The sequence below is a fragment of the Danio rerio genome, chromosome 23 (genome assembly GCF_052040795.2).
Source record: "Danio rerio strain M-AB ecotype USA chromosome 23, GRCz13ab, whole genome shotgun sequence".
In the NCBI taxonomy this organism is placed as follows: domain Eukaryota; kingdom Metazoa; phylum Chordata; class Actinopteri; order Cypriniformes; family Danionidae; genus Danio; species Danio rerio.
The window spans coordinates 39629791-39654203 of NC_141043.1; the positions used below are offsets into that span (position 1 = coordinate 39629791).

Sequence of the window (24413 nt, forward strand, 5' to 3'; positions counted from 1 at the left end):
AATTAATCCATTCATATTAGTCCATTGAACTTTTATTAGTTAAACTGACTGAAAACAGCTTGTGTAACTTATGAAATTAAGTTAGAATGTGATTAACTTAGTTTAATAAATTGCAATGACCTAAAAACATGCTGTCAGGACTAATTGATGACATATTTTAGTATATCTATGACCAAAGCTCTTCTGAGTTCTCTTTAGTCTTTATTTTCCCTTTATACTTCCTAATATTCAATATATGTTTGTGTTTGTGGTTATTGGTCTGCTGGAAGTGATTTGGCATTTCCAATAGTTGGCTTTTAATATTTGATGAACTGTGAGGAGAATAACAACATCTCATTGTAGCCTGTTATTTAAATCACTTCACTGATCGTTACTTCCCACGCAAAGCAGAATGGGACATAGGAAAATAGCAGGATTTTAATAATGGAATACATATGCATAATAGTCATATTTTATGGAAGTGACTTAAAAGTACATGTAGTTATTGCGGTAAATGAATCCTAATTGTTGTGAAAAGTCTCTTTTTTACATGTCATGCCCTCTGCTGGATCATACAGGAACTGCTGGGTCATTTTTACAGCATGTTGGACATTTATGAAGGCACATATAAGCTGGTAATGTAGCTAGTGAATGATGACAGCTGAAATAAAAAACCCCAAAACTTTTGCTAAATCATTTTAATGGTTTTTAAAAAGACAAAATCTGGTTTTACGCATTTCGGCACAGCTGTTGGGAGATCACGCCACCTGCTGGAGAGCAAGTTCACTGCTGCTCATATTTAGGATTTATGCAGAATTTTATCACTGGAATTGTTCCTTTTATTCAGCTATTAAAAATAATTAAATTCAGATTGTAAACAAAAAAAAAAGTTTAAAATAATGCACAATAATAACAGCTGATTTGTTAGCATCTTTACTTCAGACTTCAGCATCGGGGTTTTTTTTTTTTATTTAAAAGCAGCTTTGGCGAGATTAACAGTTATTTTTGACTAAATAGATTTTTTCTTAAAAAACAAATCATTATAGCAAACAGCCTTAGCATAATGCAGTACACGCCAGTTTGAAAATTTATATTTTTATCCATTTCTCAGTGAATATACGCGATGTGTTTTGATGCATTTAAGCAAAACTGATTTATTAAACAGATATGTTTATCAAAAATAATATTTTAGTCATCAAACACATTTAGTCACTAAAAGATAATCCAATTAAGTTCAAGGAAAATATTGCAAAACATAAAAAATAAAATTAAAACCTACAAAATTTGAACAAAATTTTTATATTTTTTAGCTTCTCTTGATTTTTCTTCTTTTTTAAATTTGTAGTTATTATTTTTGGACAATTATCATAAGTTATTTTGTTAGATTAGCTCCAGATTTGGCTTCAGTACAAATTAATCTATTGCATATGCACAAATATAATATTGTATAGCTTCCTATTAAAAATATGAATTTAAAAAATAGATTTGTAAGTGATGTACTCATATATGCTGAGCACCGTATAAGCATTAATAACATTTTTATACAAAATAATATTAATTATTTAATAAAGCTACCATTTTATATTATAAACTACTGTATGTATGTATTTCTACATAAAAGCTAATGCATCTGACAGATGATTTTACCTAAATCACTGTGCACTCAAAGCACACATTTCAGCTGTTTATCCCTTTAAGAACTCATTAAAAACGTGTGTTTTTATGTATTTTGTGATTATTTTCAAAATTTTATGTATTTGTGCTTTCGAATTGCATGATGGGACTTTGATCTTTTCTCCAACAACTTTAGATGTGGAAAAGTTTGAAAAAGTGACTTTTATTGACATTTTAAACAGTTTGAAGTAATACATTGTTTGTGTTGGTGTTGTAAATTATAGGACATATCACTAATTAAAACCAGCCAATAGTTTTTTCTGTTATTTTACAGACTTAACTCTCTCTATATTATTTCTTATTCACTATAAAAAATTCTTGCTGCCTCACATCAATCAACGTACATCAATCAAACTGACTAAAAATATCACGTTTAACTTTGTATAACTTAAAAAATGTAGTTGAAACCTGATTATATTATTAAAATAAGTTAAAGCAACATAAAAATATTTGCTGTTGACTTTCTGTGATTACTTTGTTATAGTGTACATAATTTAGTTTCAAACTATTAAAATGCTAATAAAATTCACTATAGTCAGTGTTGGGGTAATTCATTACAAGAAACACGAGTTACATAATACTATTACCTTTCTAAGAAATGAGTAAAGTAATGCATTACTTAAAAAAAAATCTCAGTTTCTGAGTTACTTTTTAGTTTAGTCAATTCGCTTTTAACAATAAATTGTTGAATTAAAATAACTGCAATCACGCTGAATCCCACACACAATGAGAGAAGGCAGAAACAGGCAGAAAGGAAGACAATGGAAAATTCTCATTATTCTGAGAGCATTGAAGAAAAGAAAAAGAGGATTATCTGACTGGGCAATGATTTACTTATTAATAAGACCAAAAGTACAAAAGTAGCAAACACATTGCTTTAAACTTTCATCAATCTATATATATGGCATGTAGACCTCTGGGGTCAGGAAGTTCTCAGAAGATAACATTATCCTACATTAATTTTTTTTTATGTCTGTGTTTTTTATGAAGGTTATTCACTGTTTTAATTGCTGAGCTAGTCTATTTTAAAAAAGAACAAGAAGAAAAAGAAAAACTTCTGAAAGAGATCAGGATTCATTACAAGCCAGGTAATAAAAAGTAACACAAAAGTAACATAACACATTACTTTCCATAAAAAGTAACTCAAGTTACTTTTTGAGGGAGTAACTCAATATTGTACTGCATTACTTTCCAAATTAACTTTCCTCAACACTGACTATAGTAAATAAGCAGGAAAAAAACCTGTGGATCACAAATTATGGAGTCTGTTATCTAAAAGATTTGTTTTTACAGTGTAAACCAGTGGTTCCCAACCTTTTTTTTTGTCTGAGACCCCCTTTAAAATATTGTAAGGGGGCCACATTTAATGATATTATTGCTCATATTAGTTTGCAGTAGGTATGACAAAAAAAATTTGTTTTTCAAACAAATGGTATGTTTATTACTATATCTAGATCAGGGGTGCTCAGTCCTGTTCCTGGAGAGCTACCTTCCTGCAGATTTCAGTTGCTACTCATATCAAACACACCTGAACCAATTAATTAGGACCTGAACACCACTTGATAATTACAGGCAGGTGTGTTTGATATGGGTAGCAACTGAAATCTGCAGTAAGGTAGATCTCCAGGAACAGGATTGAGCACCCCTGATCTAGATTTTAGTTTATGCACAAATAATAGCCCAATGAAAAATATAAAAGCAAAACATCAGTAGGACATTTGTATTGGGTGCACCTTGAGGTATTAGAGATGAGTCATCTCCAAATGTCTTTATAATTTGGGCGACCTCATGCTTTGTTAGCAAGAACTTTGGCGCAGATAATGCACTGTGGCTGGGTCAGGGACTCTGCTTTGAGAATATGGAATAACCAAAGTTCAGGTAACTATCATAGTATTTATTGTATTTCGTGTTTCCAGTATTGCTAGTGCTGTAACCCAAAATGTTTGGAGCTTCCTCACCTGGGTCATTATTACTAGTAGCTGCTGAAGACTATTTGTCTTTTTTGTGGAGGACGAATTACAAATTTGTCAGTTTTTTGGTCAATCAGGGGATAAAATTAACTGAGGCAACATGTACACTGCTAATTTTTATTTATTTTTTAAATATGACGCGATTCCCCACAGAGCTTGCTGGGGGCCCCTTGTGGGCCGAGACCCCCTTGTTGGGAACAGCTGGTGTACCCTCTACTACTTTGATACCAGAAATTAGTAAAAATAAATATACATTTAAAAAGCCTGTACGCTTTATCATGTTTTTGTTTGTATGTTTTTTTAAATAATTGTTATGAATTTTAAGTTTGGGCTTTACTAAATAGTGTCCTACCAGGATAACAATTAATTGTGTTAAAGATTAGTAAAAAAAAAAAAAAAATACGGAACAAATTCCTTACTAAAAAAAAAGTGTATTTCTACTTACAATACAAGAACCTTTATGATATGCGTTTAACAAAAGGATCATGCAAATATACAGGTAAAAAAATACAGTCAGACAGTGGTAGCACTCTAATACTATGCTTTCTAGTTAAATAATCTGAAACATTGGGAAAAATATATTAACTCAAGCTCGAACCGTGCCAGAAGTCCATGTTCAAGGGCCGAGGTTTACGAGGTACGAAACGTAACAAGACCTTTTGCAAAAAACTCTAACCTTTTATATATAAACATCTGTCTCTCTTTGTACTGTACAACCTGTTAAAAGGTTTTCCTTGTTATTCTTGGCTTGATCGATCCAGTGACTTCAGAAGAGAAACAGAGACTTACCGTAAGAGTCACATCATACTGTGACCAGATTTGTCAGTTATACTCTAATAGCGATGAGAAGTCAGAGTTCATGTTGACCAAAAGGCCAACTTCAAAAGCTTGACACCATAATGTAGCTCACAAAAAAAAAGAGCTCTCCTGTGGACGGAGGATGGATGTCGCTCCAGATGTTTCCGCTAAAACCGTAAAAAGCATGTGTAAAACTGTCAATGGCCACGAGCCATTCTCACAGAGTTTAAAGGAATAGTTCACCCAAAATGTTTTATTTGCTGAAAATGTGTTCACCCTGAGGCCATCAGAATGACAGTATAAATGGCTGATAAAAACATCACAATAATCTGCAATACACGTGACTCCAGTCCATATATAACACATTGCCAAGTGAAAATTTAGGATTTAGGAGTTTCATTTTAAGCTCATTTAACAGCAAAATATGAAAAATCAATAACCCATAATAATGCTTTACTCCAGTGAAAAAGTCCAGGCATGTTGAGCTCTTACATTAAAATCCGACATTCAGAAGTGTTTGGAAATGTTCGCGCTTACAGGGCCAAAATTTGTATATTGATTTTTATATATATATGTTTATTTATTTACATTTAATTATGAACATTCACAAAATCAAGTTTATATTCCACAATTCTGAGTTTCAAACCTACTGTTCATCTTGCAATTGCTCATTTACATGCTTTCTGCCAATACATAGTTTAATATCTCACCGGTCAGGCTTTATTTCTTTTAATATTTCAATTAAATTCAAGAACCGTGACATGTAAACTTTATATGAACTCATAATCCTGCCCTAATTTGATCAACTCCATGTTTACACCTTGCAGTTTGACTTTTTTTATGCATATTTCTATTAAATAAAAACTTAAAACTGAATATAAAAACTCAGTTTCAGAGTTCCAAGATATAAACTCAGAATTGCAAAAAAGCCTTTAAGTATGCAACTAAAATAAATAATCACAATTCTGAGGAAATAAAAGTGAAAGTTACAAAATGTAAACAAAAAAAAAAATATTCAAAAATGCGGGACGTTATCTAACTTTTTCATTCATTCTCAACCACTTTTCCTGGGCTGGGTCGCGGGGCAGCAGTCTTAAGAGAGAACCCCAGACTTTCCTCTCCCAGACACTTTCTCCAGCTCCCCTGGTGGGATCCCGAGGCATTCCCAGTCCAGCTGAGAGACATAGTCCCTCCAGCCATGCCTGGAACACCTCCCTAGGAAGGCGTCCAGGAGGCATCCGCAACAGATGCCTGAGCCACCTCAGCATACTTCTCTCGATGTGGAGGAGCTGTGGCTCTACTCTGAGCTCCTTCCGGGTGACAGAGCTCCTAACCCTATCTATAAGGGTGCATCCTGCCACCCTGCAAAGGAAACTCATTTCGGCCACTTGTATCCAAGGTCTTGTCCTTTTGGACCCAAAGCTCATGACCATAGGTAAAAGTAGGAACGTATATTGACCAGTAAATCAAGAAGTTTGCCTTTCGGCTCAGCTCCTTCTTTACCACAACAGGCGGTACATTGACTGCATTACTGCTGCCGCTGCACCAATCCGCCTGTAAATCTCACGTCCCATTATTCCCTCACTCATAACCAAAACCCCAAGACACTTAAACTCCTCTGTCTGGGGTAAGGACTTACCTCCAACCTGGAGGTGGCAAACCAACTTTTTCTGGTGGAGCACCATGGCCTTGGACTTAGAGGTGCTGATTCTCATCCCAGCCGCATCACACTTGGCAGCAATCCGCCCCAGTGCAAGCTGAAGGTCCATGTTCAATGAAGCCAACAGAACGACATCATCTGCTCATAACAGAAATGAGATCTTGTGGTACCCAAACTGGACCCCCTCCAACCCAAGGCTGTGCTTTGAAATTCTGTCAATAAAAATTATTAACAGAACTGATGACAAAAGGCAGCCCTGGCGGAGTTCAACATGCACTGGAAACAAGTCTGACTTATTGCCGGCAATGCGAACCAAACTCCTTCTCTGTTCACACATGAACGAGACAGCCCTTATCAGAGCGCATCTGACCCCATACTCCCAGAGCACACTCCACAGAATGCCACGAGGGATACAGTCGAATGCCTTCCCCAAGCCCACAAAACACATGTGGACTGGTTGGGCATACTTCCATTCACCCTCGAGCACCCTGGTGAGGGTATAGAGCTGGTCCAGTGTACCACGGCCTGGACTAAAAACGCATTGTTACTCCTGAATACTAGGTTCAACCATCGGCCTGATCCTCTTCTCTAGTACCCTGGCATAGACTTTCCCAGAGAGGCTGATGAGCGTGATCCCCCTATTGTTGGAGCACACCCTCCGGTCCCCCTTCTTAAAAATGGGAACCACCGCCCATTTGCCCAATCCAGAAGTACTGTCCCAGACCTCCATGTGATTGTAGAGACTTGACAGCCAAAACAGCCCCACAATATTCAGAGACCTAAGATACACGGAGTGAATCTCATCCACCCCCACTGCTTTGCCACGGCGGAGCTTGCAAACAACCTCAGTGACTTCAGCTTGGGTGATAGGTGAGTCCACCCCAGCATCCCCAGTCTCTGCTTCCTCAATGAATGACATGTCTAACTTTTTCTTAAAATGGAATTTAAAATTTGCCGTTTAGAAATGGACTTTCATATATTTCTAACCTGATGCAAATGCCAACTTTTTCACTAGAGAAAGCCATATTAAGAGCTCTCGTAAGCCGCTCATTATACTAAACCATCCTATGATCAGTCAGGTTAGGTTTCAGTTGTGCTTCCACGTAACCCTAGTAATGTAGACACAATTACAAACATTTTTTATAATATTTTTAGGGATTTTTAACCTTTTTTTGACAAAACAGTAGAGATTATTGGACCTCGATCCAGAATCAAACTCGGGTCGCCGTGAACACCTCAGTGCTATTTGCAGATTATTGGTGCAGACTATAAATCTTGGGCTGGAAATCTAGGCATGGTTAGATAATCATGCTGAACTGCACTGGAGTTTCTCCATATCTGGCTAGGCAGAAGAGCACTTTTTTTTTTACTGTTATTTAACAATAAGAACAACAAGTAAATTTAAGTAAAAAAAAACAAACAAACAAAAAAAAAACAGAAATATGAGCTCTTCGTCCATATCCATGTTTACATTACACTTTCATTACCCAAGGCAGCAACTGACCCATTTGTATTAAATTTAAGCTAGCTCCATTTAATCATTACAGTGGAATTTGAAAGCATTTCAGTGCTGATTGGACCAGATCCGCAAGGAATGGTATGGTTAAGCAAACAGAACCGTTCGGCCTGATAGTGGAAAAGCAGCTATATTTCAGCCCAGAAGCAACCATTTTAAGTCATCTTAATGATTAATTTATTTATTACAAATGTGTAGCGTAACCCTTCACAATGATGGATCAGAGCAGTGTGGATTATATTTATCAGCTGTTTAAAGTTTGACAGCACATATTCACCATAATGATGAGCTATAGTTTTATTTTAGGGTGAAGTATTTCTTTATTGAGAATTTACTCCTCATAAAACAGGAATTGATTCATGTGCACGTTGGGAAAACTACTAAATTCACAATGTATCTATTGTCACTAAGCTAATTTCTCAGATTAAAAAGGCCACGTGCAACAACTCTAGTCGTTCGCAGATTCATATCGTAAAGGTTCTGTGACTATATATTCAGTGATATTTGGGGGGGCTAAAAAAAAGTTGATCTATTATCAAAAGTTGTGTAAAACAATATATAGGGCAGAATTCTCTATTGTTTTGGAACAAATTTGCATGACCAAATCACATGTGAAACTCCAGGTTTGCCCTTTAAGAAATAGTTCAACCAAAAATAAAACTATACTCCCCATTTACTCACTCTCAAGTGGTTGAACCATTAACGAGTTGCACTTTTTGTTTGCAAAACACAAAAGTGGACTTTTAGAAAAATGCCAATGATTGTTGTAACCCAATTTTCCCAATTGAATTTAAATTGCACTTATTGACCTAATAGTTATGTTTGTTTATATTTGACCAAGTAATGGGTTGCAACAACCCAGCATTGTTGTTGACATTGATTTTCATAGTCAATGGCATTTGGTTTCCAACATTCAACAATAGCAAGAAACTCAAACAGGTTTGAAATGAGATCAGGTGAGTAAATAATGACAGAATTTTCTCTTTTGGACTATTCTCATAATTGACCTATCCTTTCATCAAATTTGATGTTATATGCAAAGGTTCGCTGAGCATCGAGATAATCACGACAATCTACAGTTCTGCACAGGAGCTACAGAATGAACTAATTCTAAACTACCAGATGCCATTATTTGCCTGGACTGAATGCACAACTAACCCGTTCGCTCATCACAGTACCATCTAAAATAAAAAATACGCTATTTTCCAGAATCTAGCCGGTATAAAAAGAGTCCACTGGGGCAGTGCTGGAGTCTTTAAACAGTTTATAGGCTCAGACCCCAGGTCGGGTCATGTTGGAGTCCATTGTATTTGCTACGAGTGATTGAACAGACTGTCACACCGCCAGCCTGCTGTTGTTTGTCTGCAGTGGGCTCCACGATGCCGCGTGCTGGGACGGGTCCTGAGAATACGACCGTCCCTCACAGCACGGCTGGTTCTCCTCTTTAGGGACGCCCACAGCACACAAACGTCGATGCCGCAGTAACCGGTCGGTTCTGGAAAAGTTCTGTGTGACAGAAGGGGGTTCGGAGTTAGTCTCATTTTTGAGGAGGGAAGATGCACGTTTTAATGAAATGGGACTTTCGGACATGCCTTCAATTGATTTTTTTGAATGCCAGTGTTTTGCAAAAGCCCATAAATGCAAGTTAAATGCTTTTTAAGTTGTGAATTCTGTGATTATTTGTTACTTGTATTAATGTAAACTTTTCAAGAAAGGGTCAGTAGGATTTTGTACTATTTTGCTGAAACTGTGATACATTTTTCAGCATGTTTTTACCAAAGTATCATTTTAAATGTCTTGACCCTTTAGTTTGGGTCAGTTTTATGCATTAATATTTAATAAAAATATATGCATTTCAAATGGTGAAAGTCTTTCAGAAATAATCATTAATAAAAGACGATGCTTTAGGACAGATTTGTTAATAATATGCCAATATCTCAATGACAGAAATCACATAAGATGAACACACTATTAATGTGAAATTAAAACCTACCTTGTTTATTTAATCAATAAACTTTTGAGGTCATATTGCAAACAATGATCAATACATGTCATCTCCAAATGAAAATAATGTCTTCAACTTCAACTTTTGAAATGTTTTCTTATTATTTCAACTCTTCTCCTTCAACCACCTTACTCCATTCATGCAAAATAACTCATTTTCTCAATCAAATCAACTCATTGTGAACAAAAGAATATATTATCTGCTGTTTTACTTTAAAATTCATCACATTGTAAAATGGGTAAAAATCATTTGCTGCAGCCTCAATAATGATAAAGTAATAGTGCACCCAAAAAATCCGCTTGTTAAGTGTGACGTCACACAAAGAGGCTTCCAGGTCTAAAGCCGCCTTTCCACAGCAAACGATATTTGGACACAATTGTCGGAATATGCCCCCTTGTGGCAGTCGCACAGAATTTTTAGTTCTGAGGTGCAGCATGGGAGAGAATCTGTTCTCGCAGTGTCCGAAATAAAGGAGTGCAAAAGCAGTTCTCCGTGGTTGAATGAATACTAGAAACTCAGACCTTTAAAAAAATTAGAGGGAATGTGAAGACAACATAAAAATATATATTTTTATTACTTTATTACTTACATTTACGAAGAGAAATGTTTTTTTTAATATAGACTTTTTATGATTTAAAAAAAATAACCAAGTAAAGTTCTATTTCTCATCTCGCGCACACGGACCTACTTGAACAACACTGGAATACATCACATCCAGTCAGCTGGTCGCATACGGTCTAGTTGCAGGAGTTCAAATATTTCAACGAATCCGCAGCTCAATTCAGATCCGAATTTTCCGCATATGGAGATGATCGGAACTCCATGCAGCTACCGGACTACTCTTTATTGTAAATGAATGACTTCCGGTCTGTCGCTTGTCGCGTGCATTGAAAATGAGGCTTAATCGCTATATTAAACTGTATGGGGAGAATCAACAAATGGTAAAAATAAACCTTTACAAAGCGTTGTAATACTTTCCAAAATCACAATTGCAATATTTATATACATGCTTAATATCAGATGGACAGAAAATGATTAATTGTTTTATAAATTGTTTAAATATTAGTGTCTGTCATGCAGCAAGTCCAGAGACTGTTGTGTACACCATGATTTCATATCAATTTCACTTTAATGTGAAATATGACTAAAATAAGTAGCGGCTTGGACCCGGAAACAGTATTCGATACATCACGACAAGCGAATAAATTCTCTCATAATTTACTCACCCTTGACTTTTTACAAACCAGTTTGAGTGTTTCTGTTTCGTTAAATGCAAAAGTAGATTTTTGGAAAGCTGTAACCATTGACTTCCATAGTGTTAGTTTTTTCCTACTATAAAAGTTAAACATTTTTCAAAACATCTACTGTTGTGTTAAACAGAACAAACAAACAAAACTCAAACTGGTTTGGAACGAGTCAAGGGTGAGTGAATTAAGACAGAATTAAAATTGTTGGGTATCTCTTTAAGCTCCCATTTTGATTCAAAATGCTAACAGACAGGTCTATAGCGCCAATGACGTACGTTCATAAATGTATTAAGCAAATCACAAGTTCTCTGTGTCTGAAAGCACATGCATTTTTTACATCTCACCTGTTGGCACCGGTCACACTGATAAGGCTTCTCACCGCTGTGAACACGCTTGTGTCTCTCCAGGTGGTAGCGCTGGATAAACCTCATATCACACATATCACAACCAAATGGCTTTTCCCCTAAAACACACAAGCAGACATAAACACACATTAACTTAATGTATGAATAGTAAGCTGATATAAGCATCAAGTCTAATGTCGTACCCGTATGAGTGAGAATGTGACGTTTGAGATGGTAACTACTGCGGAAAGCACTATAGCAGTGCTCGCATATGAAATTCTTCTGCACTTGAGAGCCGAGCGAGTGATCATCATGATCGTCAGGAATCTCCACCTACATGAAAAGAGCATTGTGTTAGTGTAGGAATACAAGCAGACGAACGCAAATGGGAGAAACAGGCAGAAATGCAGGACATACTTCAATGCATGCCTGGGGTTTCTCTCTCATTCTGGTGGGAAGTCCAGACTTCCTGTTCTTCTTCTTTGGCTGCACGTTCTGGCTGATTTGCACATCCTTTTCATCCAAAAGCCTGGACGAGTGAAACTCTCGGTCTTTGCGGATGAGCTGTTGAGAAAACACACCCTTAAGTCATTTAGAGTTTGAATGCCGATCATTGTGGAAGATTTTAAGGTTACTGATGTAAACGTTTACCCTAAATCTAGGTTTGTTACACAATTTACAACTTACAATTTATGCTATCAACAATCCATTGACCAAGAATTTTAGCTCAACAAACTAATAATTAGCTGCTTATTATTAATAGTTAGCAATGTAGTAGTTGGGTTTAGGTATTAGGTGGGAATTCGGGATGTAGAATTAAGATCAAAAATTTGTTCATTTATTCATTTTCTTTTCAGCTTAGTCCCTTTATTAATCTGTGGTCGCCCCAGCAGAATGAACCACCAACTTATCCAGCATATGCTTTACGCAGCGGATGCCCTTTCAGCTGCAACCCAACACTGGAAAACACCCATACACTCTTGCATTCACATACATTACGTGCAGTTTAGTTTATTCAATTCACCTATACTGCATGCGTTTAGACACACCGGATCACCTGGAGGAAACCCACACCAACACGGAGAACATGCAAACTCCACACAGAAATGCCAACTGACCCAGCCGGGGCTCAAACCAGCGACCTTCTTGCTGTGAGTGCTACCCACTGCGCTACCGTGACGCCCAGATCATACATTATAAATGCTAATAAACTAGGTTTGCACTATATTGAAACAATTAGACATTGCAATATTTTGTTTTTCTGCAATATTTTGTGATATAAATACAAGTTCACAAGGTGGTTTCTTACCCATTTTGGAAAGAATTCTTGAATTTAGACTGATGGTGGTGATTTTGTAGGGGAGTGAATCGTGGATGAACAATAATAAACAAATTGAAAGCAAAATAAATACAGTAGGACAAAGAAAAAAATAAAAACAAACAGATTTCTGCTTTTCTGGAAAGTCAAGCAGTATTCAGGTACAAAAATGTAATTATTTAATGTAAAAGAACAGTATAATTGTGGTAAAAAAAATTATTTGAATTGTTACTAAACCATTGATTTCTATAAACTCTTATTTACTAGAAACATCCTATATAAGGAAAAATATGTCTTCCTAAAGATGATACAAAACAAATATTACAAGAAGGGTCATGCAGAAGGTGGTCATCTGCTTTTAAATTCACCAAGTACCACCTCAGAAAAAAATTGTCTCTGCAAGTACCACCATAATGAGCAGTATTGAAATACATTAGTGTAGTAGGCCCAGTAAAGAAGCTACAGCTCTGTACAGTTCCAAAACGTGGCAGATTAATTCCTATTATTAAGAATATTTATTATTGTCTGCCACTTTATACATTATAAATACTTTGAACATTAATACTGTACTGTGCATATACAGTTGAAGTCAGAATTATTAGCCCCCTGAATTATTAGCCCTCCTGTTTATTTTTCACCAATTTCTGTTTAACGGAGAGAAGATTTTTTTCAACAAATTTCAAAATATTATCAGACATACTGTGAAAATGTCCTTGCTCTGTTAAACATCACTTGGGAAATATTTAAAAAAGACAAACAACTTCAAAAAAGGACGAATAATTATTACTTAAATTGTATGTGAAAAACAAACAAACAAACAAACTAAACATCAACGTTTCAATTGAAATGTGCTTTTAAAAGTTTAAAATGGTAGGCTACTGCTCTTAAAAAGTAAAAAAAAAAAAAACTGCTGTACTTAAATGTAAAGTATTAACATATAGTAGCCTATTCATCCAAACCTGGAGATGTTGCTTGAACCGCTTAAGTATAGCCTATATGTCATCACATTGATATATAAATCATTTTTGATAATTTTTTAAATATATGTAGCAGGTACATAGGACATATTTGATTCCTCCATGTACCACTAGAAGGAAGCCCATGTACCACTAGTGGTACAGGTACCACAGTTTATGAACCACTGCTATAAAGAGAACTGGGTGTCAACTGTGACGAAGTGGGCCTTGAAGCACTGGAAAGAAGATAAAACCTGGTATCTGGCTAGCCTGTGGGTGGCACTCTGCAGCAACCGCTGTTCCTGTATGACTGTCAGACCTTTTCTTTATAAAGAATAAAATCTTTTTGGAAGTAAACCTTGTAAGACTTTGTCTCTAGATTAGATCAGTATTTATTTGAAATTGCCATGACAATAAACTTAATTTTATTAATAATTCAGTCAAATTACTGCATATTAAAGTTCCAAATCTTGTTCTTTTTTTGGGCCTGAATGCCTTTTAAACATGCAGTCGATAAACTTTCACTTTGTTTTGGTGAAACTTTGCAGTATTGTAACTCTACAAATCTCATGCACTCTGGACTGTGGTGCTGATCAATTATCATACAAACGCAACATTGCATATCCTGATGTGACGATTGCGGACGCACACATTGTGATATCAATGCTGAATCGATATATTGTGCAGCCTTATAATTAACAGCTAATATCTTAATAATAGGTCGGTAATAAGGCAGTAGTTAATAGTGCGAATTTTTCCTTAAACTAAAGTGTTTTCCTAGCTTTAATCTGTTTCAGAAGTATTTCTATAAAAACTATTCCTGTCTCTAGAATTTTAATACACACCCAAATTATAATTCTTGTGCTCACCAAGATTGCAACTATTTGATAAATAATACCGTAATGATGAGAAAACATTATTTCTATATGAATAATTGTTTAATGTAATACTCATTCATAATAGGCTGTAATGGCAATGCTAAATGTTCACATTTTCACTCCACACATTAGTGATCCATTCTAATATGGTGATGAAGGATTTGGATTTATACCTTCCAATCCGTCTCAGCATGCATTAATGATTATCCTTTTCTCATCATCCTGTTCCTCATTATTTTTATTAAATATAATTATCTGATTATTTGAATGAGTATTTAACTTTGAAATTGATTTGAACCAATGAATAATTAACACACTGCTTTATGTAGGAATGTTCAGTGTCCTTGCTCCTGTCTTTGCCTGTCTATTTTAACTTTGTTTTCAGGGGACACACAAAAACCAGGTCATAGGTCATGGAGACCTCTCTCTCTCTCTCTCCCTGAATGGAATTACTGATGCTGAGGAGGGGGAAAACACATGTTTCTATTTGTCATGCATATTGTCTGTAGCAGTGGTCACCAAACTTGTTCCTGGAGGGCCGGTGTCCTGCAGATTTTACCTCCAACCCCAATCAAACACACCTGAACAAGCTAATCAAGGTCTTACTAGGTATACTTAAAACATCCTGGCAGGTGTGTTGAGGCAAGTTGGAGCTAAACCCTGCAGGGACACCGGTCCTCCTGGACCGAGATTGGTGACCTCTAGTCTATAGTAATATAGCTGTTTTGGTTGTTAATTCTTTTTAAAGTATTTCCTTTTTGTTTTAGATAGACATTGTGTGTAGTGAGGATATTGTAGCCGAATGTTGATGAAACCAGTCTGGAACCAGTTTGATAAGACAGCTGAATGCACAAAAAAACAACCTTGAGTTTCCACAACAGATTGTCTCTTGTGTCTACTGCGTTCATGGTTTAGCTTTTTACAGGTCCGAGATCAGCTCTTAATAGCTTAGGGCCTGACCCCCAAGAACCATGCCGCCATCCATATCTGGAGTTAGATACAATTCTTCCTTGATGCACACATTTAGGCCATCCATATCTGGAGCGGGATACAAAACTTCATTGACGCACACATTTAGAATTGTCTATTTTTGATGTAACCAATGAGAACTGTTTACCTGGATCCCACCTTTTCTGGACGTGTGTAAAGAGTATAATTGCTGCAATGCTGTACTGTAAGTCAGAGTGGCCTAGGAACTCATTGCGAATGTTGACGCTGACTTCTGCTGATGAAACTGCAAACTATCTTCAGTAAACTTCATTTATTTATTTGAATCTCTGACTCTAGCTATTCTTCATCTGACAGACTGGTCATCCCTACAGTGAATTATTATTTCAGAAACATGTATTAGTATTATGATTATCCATGTTGAAATAGTCAGGATCATTAAAACAGCTCTGGAGACCACTTCAAACTTATTATTGATTTACCTGATTTGCCATTAATAGATATGTGTTCGGAGTAACATTTGTGTTTAAGATCAATTTTAGGGATCAATTTCAGTTACGTCTTTTAACCTCTGTGCTTTTGTTGGTACCTGACTTTATCTGTTTATCTACTGTTCTGTGACTTCATTTTCTTTTGAAATGTCAAAAGGAAATAGCAGATAAGCCGATAGAAAAAGAGTAGGTTCTCTTTCGCCGGGTGCTAGCATTGCGTTATCCAAGATAAGTGTGTTATATGACGATTTTAGAGCCTTGATTGCAGAAGACTTTCAAAACATTTTTCGAAAGGATGACTGATCACGATCTTCGCTTCAGTAATCTCAAGTTCAGCACTACAGAGATTTGTCAACAGCTCGATCAACTCGATGCTACGTGTTCGAGGCTCCAGAAGGACAATGAGTGGCTAAAAGCTAAAGTCTCAGATCTTGAGAGCTGCAATCGGCGCCAAAAAATTTGAGTTGTCAGCTTCAGTTTTAGAAAATGCTGACATTGTGCCTTCAAAGTTTCAAATAAGAATATTTATAAGGTCAATATGAATAAATAAGGGTGACACAATCGCCTCACAGCAAGGAGGTTGCTAGTTCAAGTCCCGGTTAGGCCAGTTGGCATTTCTGTGTGGAGTTTGCATCTTCTCCCCGTGTTCGCGTGGGTTTCCTCCGGGTGCTCCGGTTTCCCCCACAGTTCAAAGATATGCGCCCTAGGTGAATTGAATACGCTAAATTGGCAGTGGTGTATGTGTGTGAATGTGGGAGTATATGGGTGTTTTCCAGTACTGGGTAGCAGCTGGAAGGGTATCCGCTGTGTAAAACATATGCTGGATAAGTTGGTGGTTCATTCTGCTGTGGCGACCTTTGATGAATAAAGGTACTAAGCTAAAGGAACATTTCAGAACTTAAACACTAAAAGAAAACGAGTTTTTGTACATGTTTTTTTCTATATTTACATTTGAAAACATAATATTTTATACACATCTACTGTCATTTTCTACAAATAAATGCAGTAAATGATAACATTCGTCTTTGAAATATTAACAGAATATAACATATAATATAAACAGAATATAAACAGAAATAGAGCAATCATTTTACTTCATGATTGAAAAGAAAATGTTTAGTTTTGCTGTGAAATTTTCTTTATTTTTCTAATATTTGTCAAAGTGCTGTTTAAAGGAGAGACATTTAATCTTATTACATTTTTATGAACTAATTTCAAATAAGTAATTACTTTTGACTTTGCCATGAACACAATATATATTATATTTTAATAAAAAAATATTTCCTAAACGACTAATATTATTGACTTTAGCAGTTTTTTTATATTATTTATTCCAGCAAAACATAAAGACACTTTTTACAGAAGAAAAACATAATAGAAAATACTATTTAAAAAAAAAAAAGCTGTTAAACATTACCTGGGAAATAGTTAAAGAACAATAAAAATTTCACACAAAAGGGCTAATATCAAGGTGTTCGCAGGGTCTTAAAACGTAATAAAAGTTGTTAAATTATTTAAAGAAATTCAAGACCCTTTAAAAAGCATTAAAAAGTCTTAAATGCTGAGTTGCAAGGTTTGAAATATTGTATAATGTTTGATTATACAATGTATAGTTGTATGCTAGCAGTTAATCTGCGAATAGTGGGATGCTACAAAGTTTATGAAATCGATAAAATCCTGCTAGATTTGACAAAACGACCAAAGCAACATCGTTATTTCTAAGGGCACCCCTGCTGGATTTGCATTTTTTTCAGCAAATGAATAATGTTTTAGTTTCTTACAATCAGTATTTGGTAAATATACTGCAAGTTAAAATATTGCCAATGTTAACAGTTGAAACCTAAAGAGGCGATGAGTTTTAAGATGTATTTATAGTTTTTAAAAAGGTCTTAAAATGTATTAAATTTCCCTCTCTGAATCCTGTATATACCCTGAATAATTTTGTCCTGATCTCTACACACTGATAGCATCTCCAGTACCCTTATAACCTATAATAACTAAAGTCTAGCAACTTGACATTGCTCTTACATATATTTTTGATCAGCATTCTCCATAATCTGAACCCATGACCTTAGCATCAGCCACAGGATTGCAAGGACGATTTAAATGAAGAGTTCACCCAAAACTTCATTCCAAACCATTATGACTTGCTTTCAGAATGCGTGTGCTTTTTCTCTTACCAGTGGTGGACAGCTGACTCCAGAGGGCAGCACCATGTGTGTGTGTTGGCTGTGTGTGTCCTGGTTGTGGTTGCTTTCTCTCATCTTCCTATGGCTGGGCATTGAGCCGGCCTGCATGAGTGCCATGCTGGACAGCACTGCTTCACAGCCCAGCAACCCAGCCTGAGCACAAACACAAACACAAACACACACATCCATGAAGAATACAGTAACAGTGCCCCTGTCACTCAAGTGGTATGCTGCTACAGTTTACCAAGCTTGAAATTTGAAAACAAACCAAATGGGACCAGTATAGTGGAGTGATTTTTTATTAGTATATTTCTTTATTATTATTTTCATAATACAACCATTAACAATACTTCATACACACACATATATAAACAGTGCTCAGCATAATAAAGTACACCCCATTTTGAAAATGATGTTGTTACATAAGCTCTAGATTTGGCTTCAGCACTGACTAATCTAATGTTTATTCACAAATATAATATTGTAAAGCTTCCTGTAGAAACTATTAACCTAAATGAGAGATTTGTGGGGGGTGTACTTATACATGTTGAGCACTGTATATATGGTATTTATATGACTTTAATTTCATCATATTAGCATTTTATTATTATTGGCATTGATATTAATCTGGGTTTCTGCAGGTTTCATCAAGTCAAATTTAAGACTTTTTAATACTCTTTTAAGACCAGTATAAATTAAATTTAAGACTTATACATGGCTAAACACTAAAGATTTTTGATGATGGCCCAGTTAGGCCACAAAAAACAAATGTAGTTATTTTCTAGCCACATATTTTCATGTGTCAAAACAAGAAAACTCTAGTTGTTTACACTTTTTTTTTTAACATAAACGTTTAGTTTTTTAATGACAAGTTTAACATTTTTAAAATTAGATTTATTACAGAGAAAATGAATAATTAAAATATATATACAGTATTTGTTGGCTTTTGGTCCAAATGGATTGAGTAAAACTCCTATTCAACCTAATGAGTTTCTGTTATAAACCCTTAAGTTTCATGTCTATTTATTAATATTATGTCTACTCCTCCTTCTGTAAATAGTTTTTGTATAAATGAAAGATCAAGTAAAGGGATATGTAGCTCTATTATTATTATTATTATTAATAATTGTGTTTAATTAGGAGAATTCAAACATTAATATATATATATATATATATATATATATATATATATATATATATATATATATAGCTCATATTTTATTTCAATTATTTACTAAAGTGATTAATTACTATTGTACAGCAAAGGGTTTTGCAGAAATATAAAATTAATGTATAAGCAAATCTAGCATTATGGACATGACATTTGCAGGAAGGTCTCAAAACATAAACTCACATAGAAAGTATATGTTAAGATTATATTGAAACATCTGTTTATATTTTCTAAAACAACTGATCAATAAGTTAAGGGATCAGAAAAATATTAATCTGTAAACATGTTTTATTTTTTAAATGAGGAAAATAAACATGCGTTATGGATGTGTCCAAAAAAGTATGGAAGTTTACAGTTTACAAGATAGTAGAAATAACATTGTAGAAATTCTGTGAATTAAACTGCACAACCCAAAAGAAATAATGCTAATTAAAAAGATAGAAGTCGGCTTACTATAGAACAAAAATGATTTCTTTTATTTTATTTGACAAAAATCTCTGTTATGAATGTGAGAGATGTAAATTTGGCACTTGTGTGAATTCAGTAAATCGAATATAATAATTTGAAAACAATGACAGAGATATTTTTGAGTAATTTTAAAGTACTGTTAAATACTCGCTTACACAAAAAAAAAAACGGTTTCGATAATTTGGAGAAAACTTAATTTTTTTCATGGCAAGGATAAAATTAGCATGTAATCTCACATTTATTTATAGTATATTCATATTTTTTTAATAAATATTAATATTTTTACACTATTGTCTTTCTGATAATATAGACTATTTCTGAATTTCTATTTTCACAATTTCCCCCTAAATTCACATTTTTCTGAATAATGTTGAGTTGATTCTCAATACATTGGTACAGAAATATTTCTGTTTATTGCAGTATTAAAAATCTATCACCTAAAATAGCTAAAAAAAAATACTCTAATGTACAAAACTGCATTTCATAATTTCAATAAAAATAACAATCTATCCCAAAAGAGATAATTTTCTCCAAAATGTAAATATGTTCTTGGCATAATTTTTGTGTGGTCCATCCCATGATTAGCACAAAATCAGTGGCCATTATGCGTCACAGAGAGACTCCAGACTGTAAAAGTGAATTTCAAACAGTTAACACACACACAAAAAAATCAAGCAAAAACAAAACATACATCTTCTTTCTCAAACAAATGTGAAGAAAATGCAAATGAAGAAGAGAGTAAAATAAAAAACAAAACACACTGACCCATTTCATGTGATCTCGCACTGTGCTGTTGGAATGGTGTGACATCTCAGTGCTGAGAGTGTGTGTGTGTGTGTTGGGGCTCTGGGCTGGGACAATGTTTAGAGACCACACAAGCCCCAATCATCAGGGGCCCGAGCCTAGAAACAGAAAGCCAGGGTAACATCCATCTCTGTCTGACGCTGCCACACATCCAGCCCACCACTAACAGAACCTGTCATCTGTGGACAAATCACTGCTTTTATTCGCTACAATCAGACATTTTCCATGCCGGCATCGCCAAGCCTTTGTTTATGTAGGCGTATAGGCCCATGTTTTAAAGCCATAAGAGTTCGGGCTTCATTTCCAGGCGTCAAGAGTCCCTAAATGACATCTGGAAACAAACCGAGTCAAAACCCAACCAGGATTCTCATAGGTTCTGTCAAAACTTAAAGTGTAGAAATACATCCGAGCATTTACGCCCTGTTGATTTTGGATTTGGATGATCAGATTTTGGGATTTACTGGAATATATCTACAAAAAAAAAAACTGATTTATTTTAACCACCCCTTTTCTGCTTATTCCACAGCATTAGCCCGACTAACTCACTAAGATGAAGATGATTATAATTCACAAATGAGGCACGGAAGATGGATAAATGAAGAAATGATCAATTTGACATTAACACAGCGTGACTGTTTGGTTTGTTGGGGGATCTGGCAACCAACGAGGTCCTGAAGGTGAAATTAATTCCAGGAGAAAGAAAATAAAATTGCATCAGTCTTATCGCACGGCAAACAGAAAGCAATCTAACACAAACACAGACAGCAAACTTTATAAGACCAACTCAACCGTGTCTATGCAAGTGGGCTGTAATTATGGGCATTAAAGCAAACTGTCTCTAAATTTGAGTGCTTATTATAAACCACATTATATGTGTGCATATTAAAGCTAACATTAACCAGACCCAGAAATTATTACAATGAATATCATATTTTGTGCCACATTAGTCAATATATTAAAACCGTTGTACTATGTATGGTACAAGAACACAGATTTAGCTCTTGAAAATCAAAAGTCATAGCTATTTTAATTAATCGAGCTGATAACTAATAAAGTTCAGTTTTTTAAACTAACAACATAATTTCTGTAACAAAAATTTTTCACTAACGAATACTAAATAAAGTCTTTCCTACTGTACTTATAATACTTTGCTATTTCAATGTTTAAAACACTTGTTTACTTTGATTTATAAAAAAAGAAAGATTTGAAACTAAGCCCTTTGTGTAACGTATGTAAATATTGTGATAATACTGTATTTTGTGATAAAGCTTAAAGCAATGGTTCACCAAAAATGACAATTTACTCACTATTTACTGTTCTTCAAGTGTTTCCAAACCTTTATGAGTTTCTTCCTTCTGCTGAAAACCTATTTTGAAAAAAGTCGAAAGCCTGTAAGCATTGACTAACATAGTAGGAAAACTATAGATCAGGGGTGCTCAAACTTTTTCGTATAAAGGGCTAAAAATAAAACTTGATTGAGGCTAGTGGGCCCGCTGTAAATATGTTTGAAATGGATAATTTGCAAATTTAATTAAGAAAATTTTAAGATAACTAGAAAACATTGCTTTATGTTAACTAATACAGTAGTCTTTTTTATTTTACATTTTATAATGAACTTACTACAAAACAAATCTCATTTATAACAGAATAGAGTTGCACTAGTTTTTGCCTTGATTTGCTCACTGATGTCTTCTGCATAGTCCTCTGTCCGTCGAGTGACAGTGTTTACATTTAAAATGATCTAATTCACTTACATTTAATTAAAGCATTTAATTTTAATTAGCTTTTTTCAGCTCAGTGATAAAACACACCAACCCTCTCCATCATTCTCACTCTCTTCTAAGATGGGATGGTAGGCCAAATCAAAGATTACAATGGGCCACATTTGGCCCGCAAACCCTACTTTGGGCATCTTTGCTATAAATACTACGATATGAATACTATGGAAGTCAATAGTTACAGGTTTCCAGCTTTCTTCAAAATATCTTCTATTGTGTTCAACTGAAGAAAAACACTTATAATGGTTTGAAACAATTGAGAAAGGAAATTGAGACAGAATTATATTTTTTTGGTTGACTGTCCCCTTTTATCAATTATCGCATCAAGATATTTTGATACCGTCATATAGCTACAATCAATAAAACATTTGTTATTATTTCCTGTGAGGAAAAAAAGTATCTGGATATTTTGCAGGTTTGAACCATTTTTTAATGTTCTTGTATTTAAAGTATTACCTTTAAAATTCAATATTGGTGACTTAAATGTATGCCAGTTTTGTAATTTAAATATTGAAACAATTGAACACTTGTTTTTCAATGCAATTTGGTGCAAACATTTTGGGACAAACTACTAGTTTGAATGCAACAGAAAATATCTGTAAGACTTATCTTTTTAAAGGTGAAATCATTAAGTTTAGCTTAATACTTCAGGATAAAAAGATATCTTATATAATAAATAATTTGTTGTTATTATTAACATTTTAAATTCATAAATGTGCATTTTTCAAAATTCCCCTAAGACTATCGGTTTTTAAAAAAGAATTTGTGATCTATTTTAAAGACTTTAAGAGAGATGAAAAGCCAAAAAGAAAGATATTTATATTCATCACTAGAAGATTTTAGTTTCATATTTTGATAACTTCAACTCCCCTGCTATGCATTTTTCTTAATCATTTATTTTATTTGCTAATTTCAGATATTTTATTTATTTATACATGTTGATGTGTTATAATTATTCATGAGGATGGAAAGATTGTGAATATCAATTGACTTATCTCAGTCTTTTGCGTAATTTTAGAGTATTAATGCCTTTCTGTTATTGTTCCAGCATTGTTAATAAAAATAAAGTTTTACCTTTATCTCCTCTTAGCAGTAAAATCCATAACTAATAAATGAAATATATCCACTATTGTTATTTAAATGTAACATCTATGTACAAATGTCCTTCCATAAACACATTTGCTTTCAAATAACTTAAAAGTACAATACTTTAGCATTACAAATATCCATTTATTCATTTTCTTTCAGTTTATTCCCTTTATTCATCAGGGGACGCCACAGCAGAATGAACCGCCAACTTATCCAGCATTCATTTTACACAGCAGATGCTCATCCAGCTGCAACCCAGTACTGGGAAACATCCATTTATTCTCACGTTTACACACGTCAATTCACACTACGGCCAATTTAGTTCATCCAATTTACCTATAGCGCATGTCTTTGGACTGTGGGGGAAAACGGAGCACCCGGAGGAAACCCACGCTAACACGGGAAGAACATGCAAACTCCACACAGAAATGCCAACTGACCAAGCCGGGACTTGAACCAGCGACCTTCTTGCTGCGAGGCAACAGTGCTAACGTAACCACTGAGCCACCGTGTCGCCATTATAAATATGTATTTTTAAAAATATACACTGTTATGAGTGTGAGCAGTAATTGACTCTAAAAATACTAATTAAAAATAAAAATGTATGACTGAATCGCATATAATAATGACACCGCGCGCTGAATCGCATAGCACAGCCATATATGGAAACATTTATACTAAGAAATGAAACATGGTGGCGTTATTTGGGTCTGAGGCACTTGGATCAAGCCTACGCGTGTTTAAAGCGATAAAGTTCGTGTAATTAGACATTCATAATGTTAATATCTGAGATAAATTCGTAGTTCTTGAGTCTGAAGTGTAAACATGATACTAACGTAAACTCCTCCATTCATCCACATCACAACAGGGCGTGAGTTCGTCGTCTATTAAACTCCACATTGAGAGCTATTTAACCCGTGAGTGTGTTCTTAAATGAGCTTATAGGTTTAGTAAAAGCAGTGCTGGGGGGGAGCGAGTAGTTGTTTTACCTTACTCTTCGTCTTTTATTGTAGCCCAATATTTTCTTGTCGGACAATTTTTTTTTTCTTCAGTTTACAAACACAGGAAACGTTACCGGAAGTGTTCTCTGGGGAGAGCGCGTGTCACGTGATCACCGAGCAGGCAACAAA

The 24413-nt window shown here is 34.9% G+C and overlaps 1 protein-coding gene and 1 long non-coding RNA gene across 5 annotated transcripts; one reads left to right on the forward strand and one right to left on the reverse strand.

Annotated features, from left to right (window-relative positions):
- The first annotated feature begins 402 nt into the window (after positions 1 to 402).
- Positions 403 to 3877, forward strand: LOC147831345 (uncharacterized). Its single transcript, XR_015523870.1, has 2 exons — positions 403 to 3114; positions 3701 to 3877. It is a non-coding gene; the product is annotated as an uncharacterized LOC147831345 (long non-coding RNA).
- Positions 3878 to 4659: 782 nt separating this feature from the next.
- znf740b (zinc finger protein 740b) lies at positions 4660 to 24365 on the reverse strand. Of its 4 annotated transcripts, XM_087306189.1 has the most exons (8): positions 24273 to 24365; positions 21724 to 21782; positions 20378 to 20514; positions 17965 to 18126; positions 11611 to 11757; positions 11397 to 11526; positions 11194 to 11312; positions 4660 to 9103 (listed from the first exon to the last, which is right to left on the reverse strand). In XM_087306189.1, the coding sequence occupies exons 3-8, from the start codon at positions 20420 to 20422 to the stop codon at positions 8933 to 8935; spliced, it is 774 nt and encodes a 257-aa protein (XP_087162315.1). In that variant the 5' UTR covers positions 20423 to 20514; positions 21724 to 21782; positions 24273 to 24365; the 3' UTR covers positions 4660 to 8932.
- Positions 24366 to 24413: the final 48 nt, after the last annotated feature.

Bases quoted from the DNA above. Each gene is read 5' to 3' on its own strand.
- znf740b (XM_087306188.1), bottom strand. From the start codon at position 20,422: ATGTCACACCATTCCAACAGCACAGTGCGAGATCACATGAAATGG. The intron at 18,127-20,377 runs GTCAGTGTGTTT...GTTTGTGCTCAG, and splicing joins TGCGAGATCACATGAAATGG to GCTGGGTTGCTGGGCTGTGA. The intron at 11,758-17,964 runs GTAAGAGAAAAA...TTTTCTCAACAG, and splicing joins GAGTCAGCTGTCCACCACTG to CTCATCCGCAAAGACCGAGA.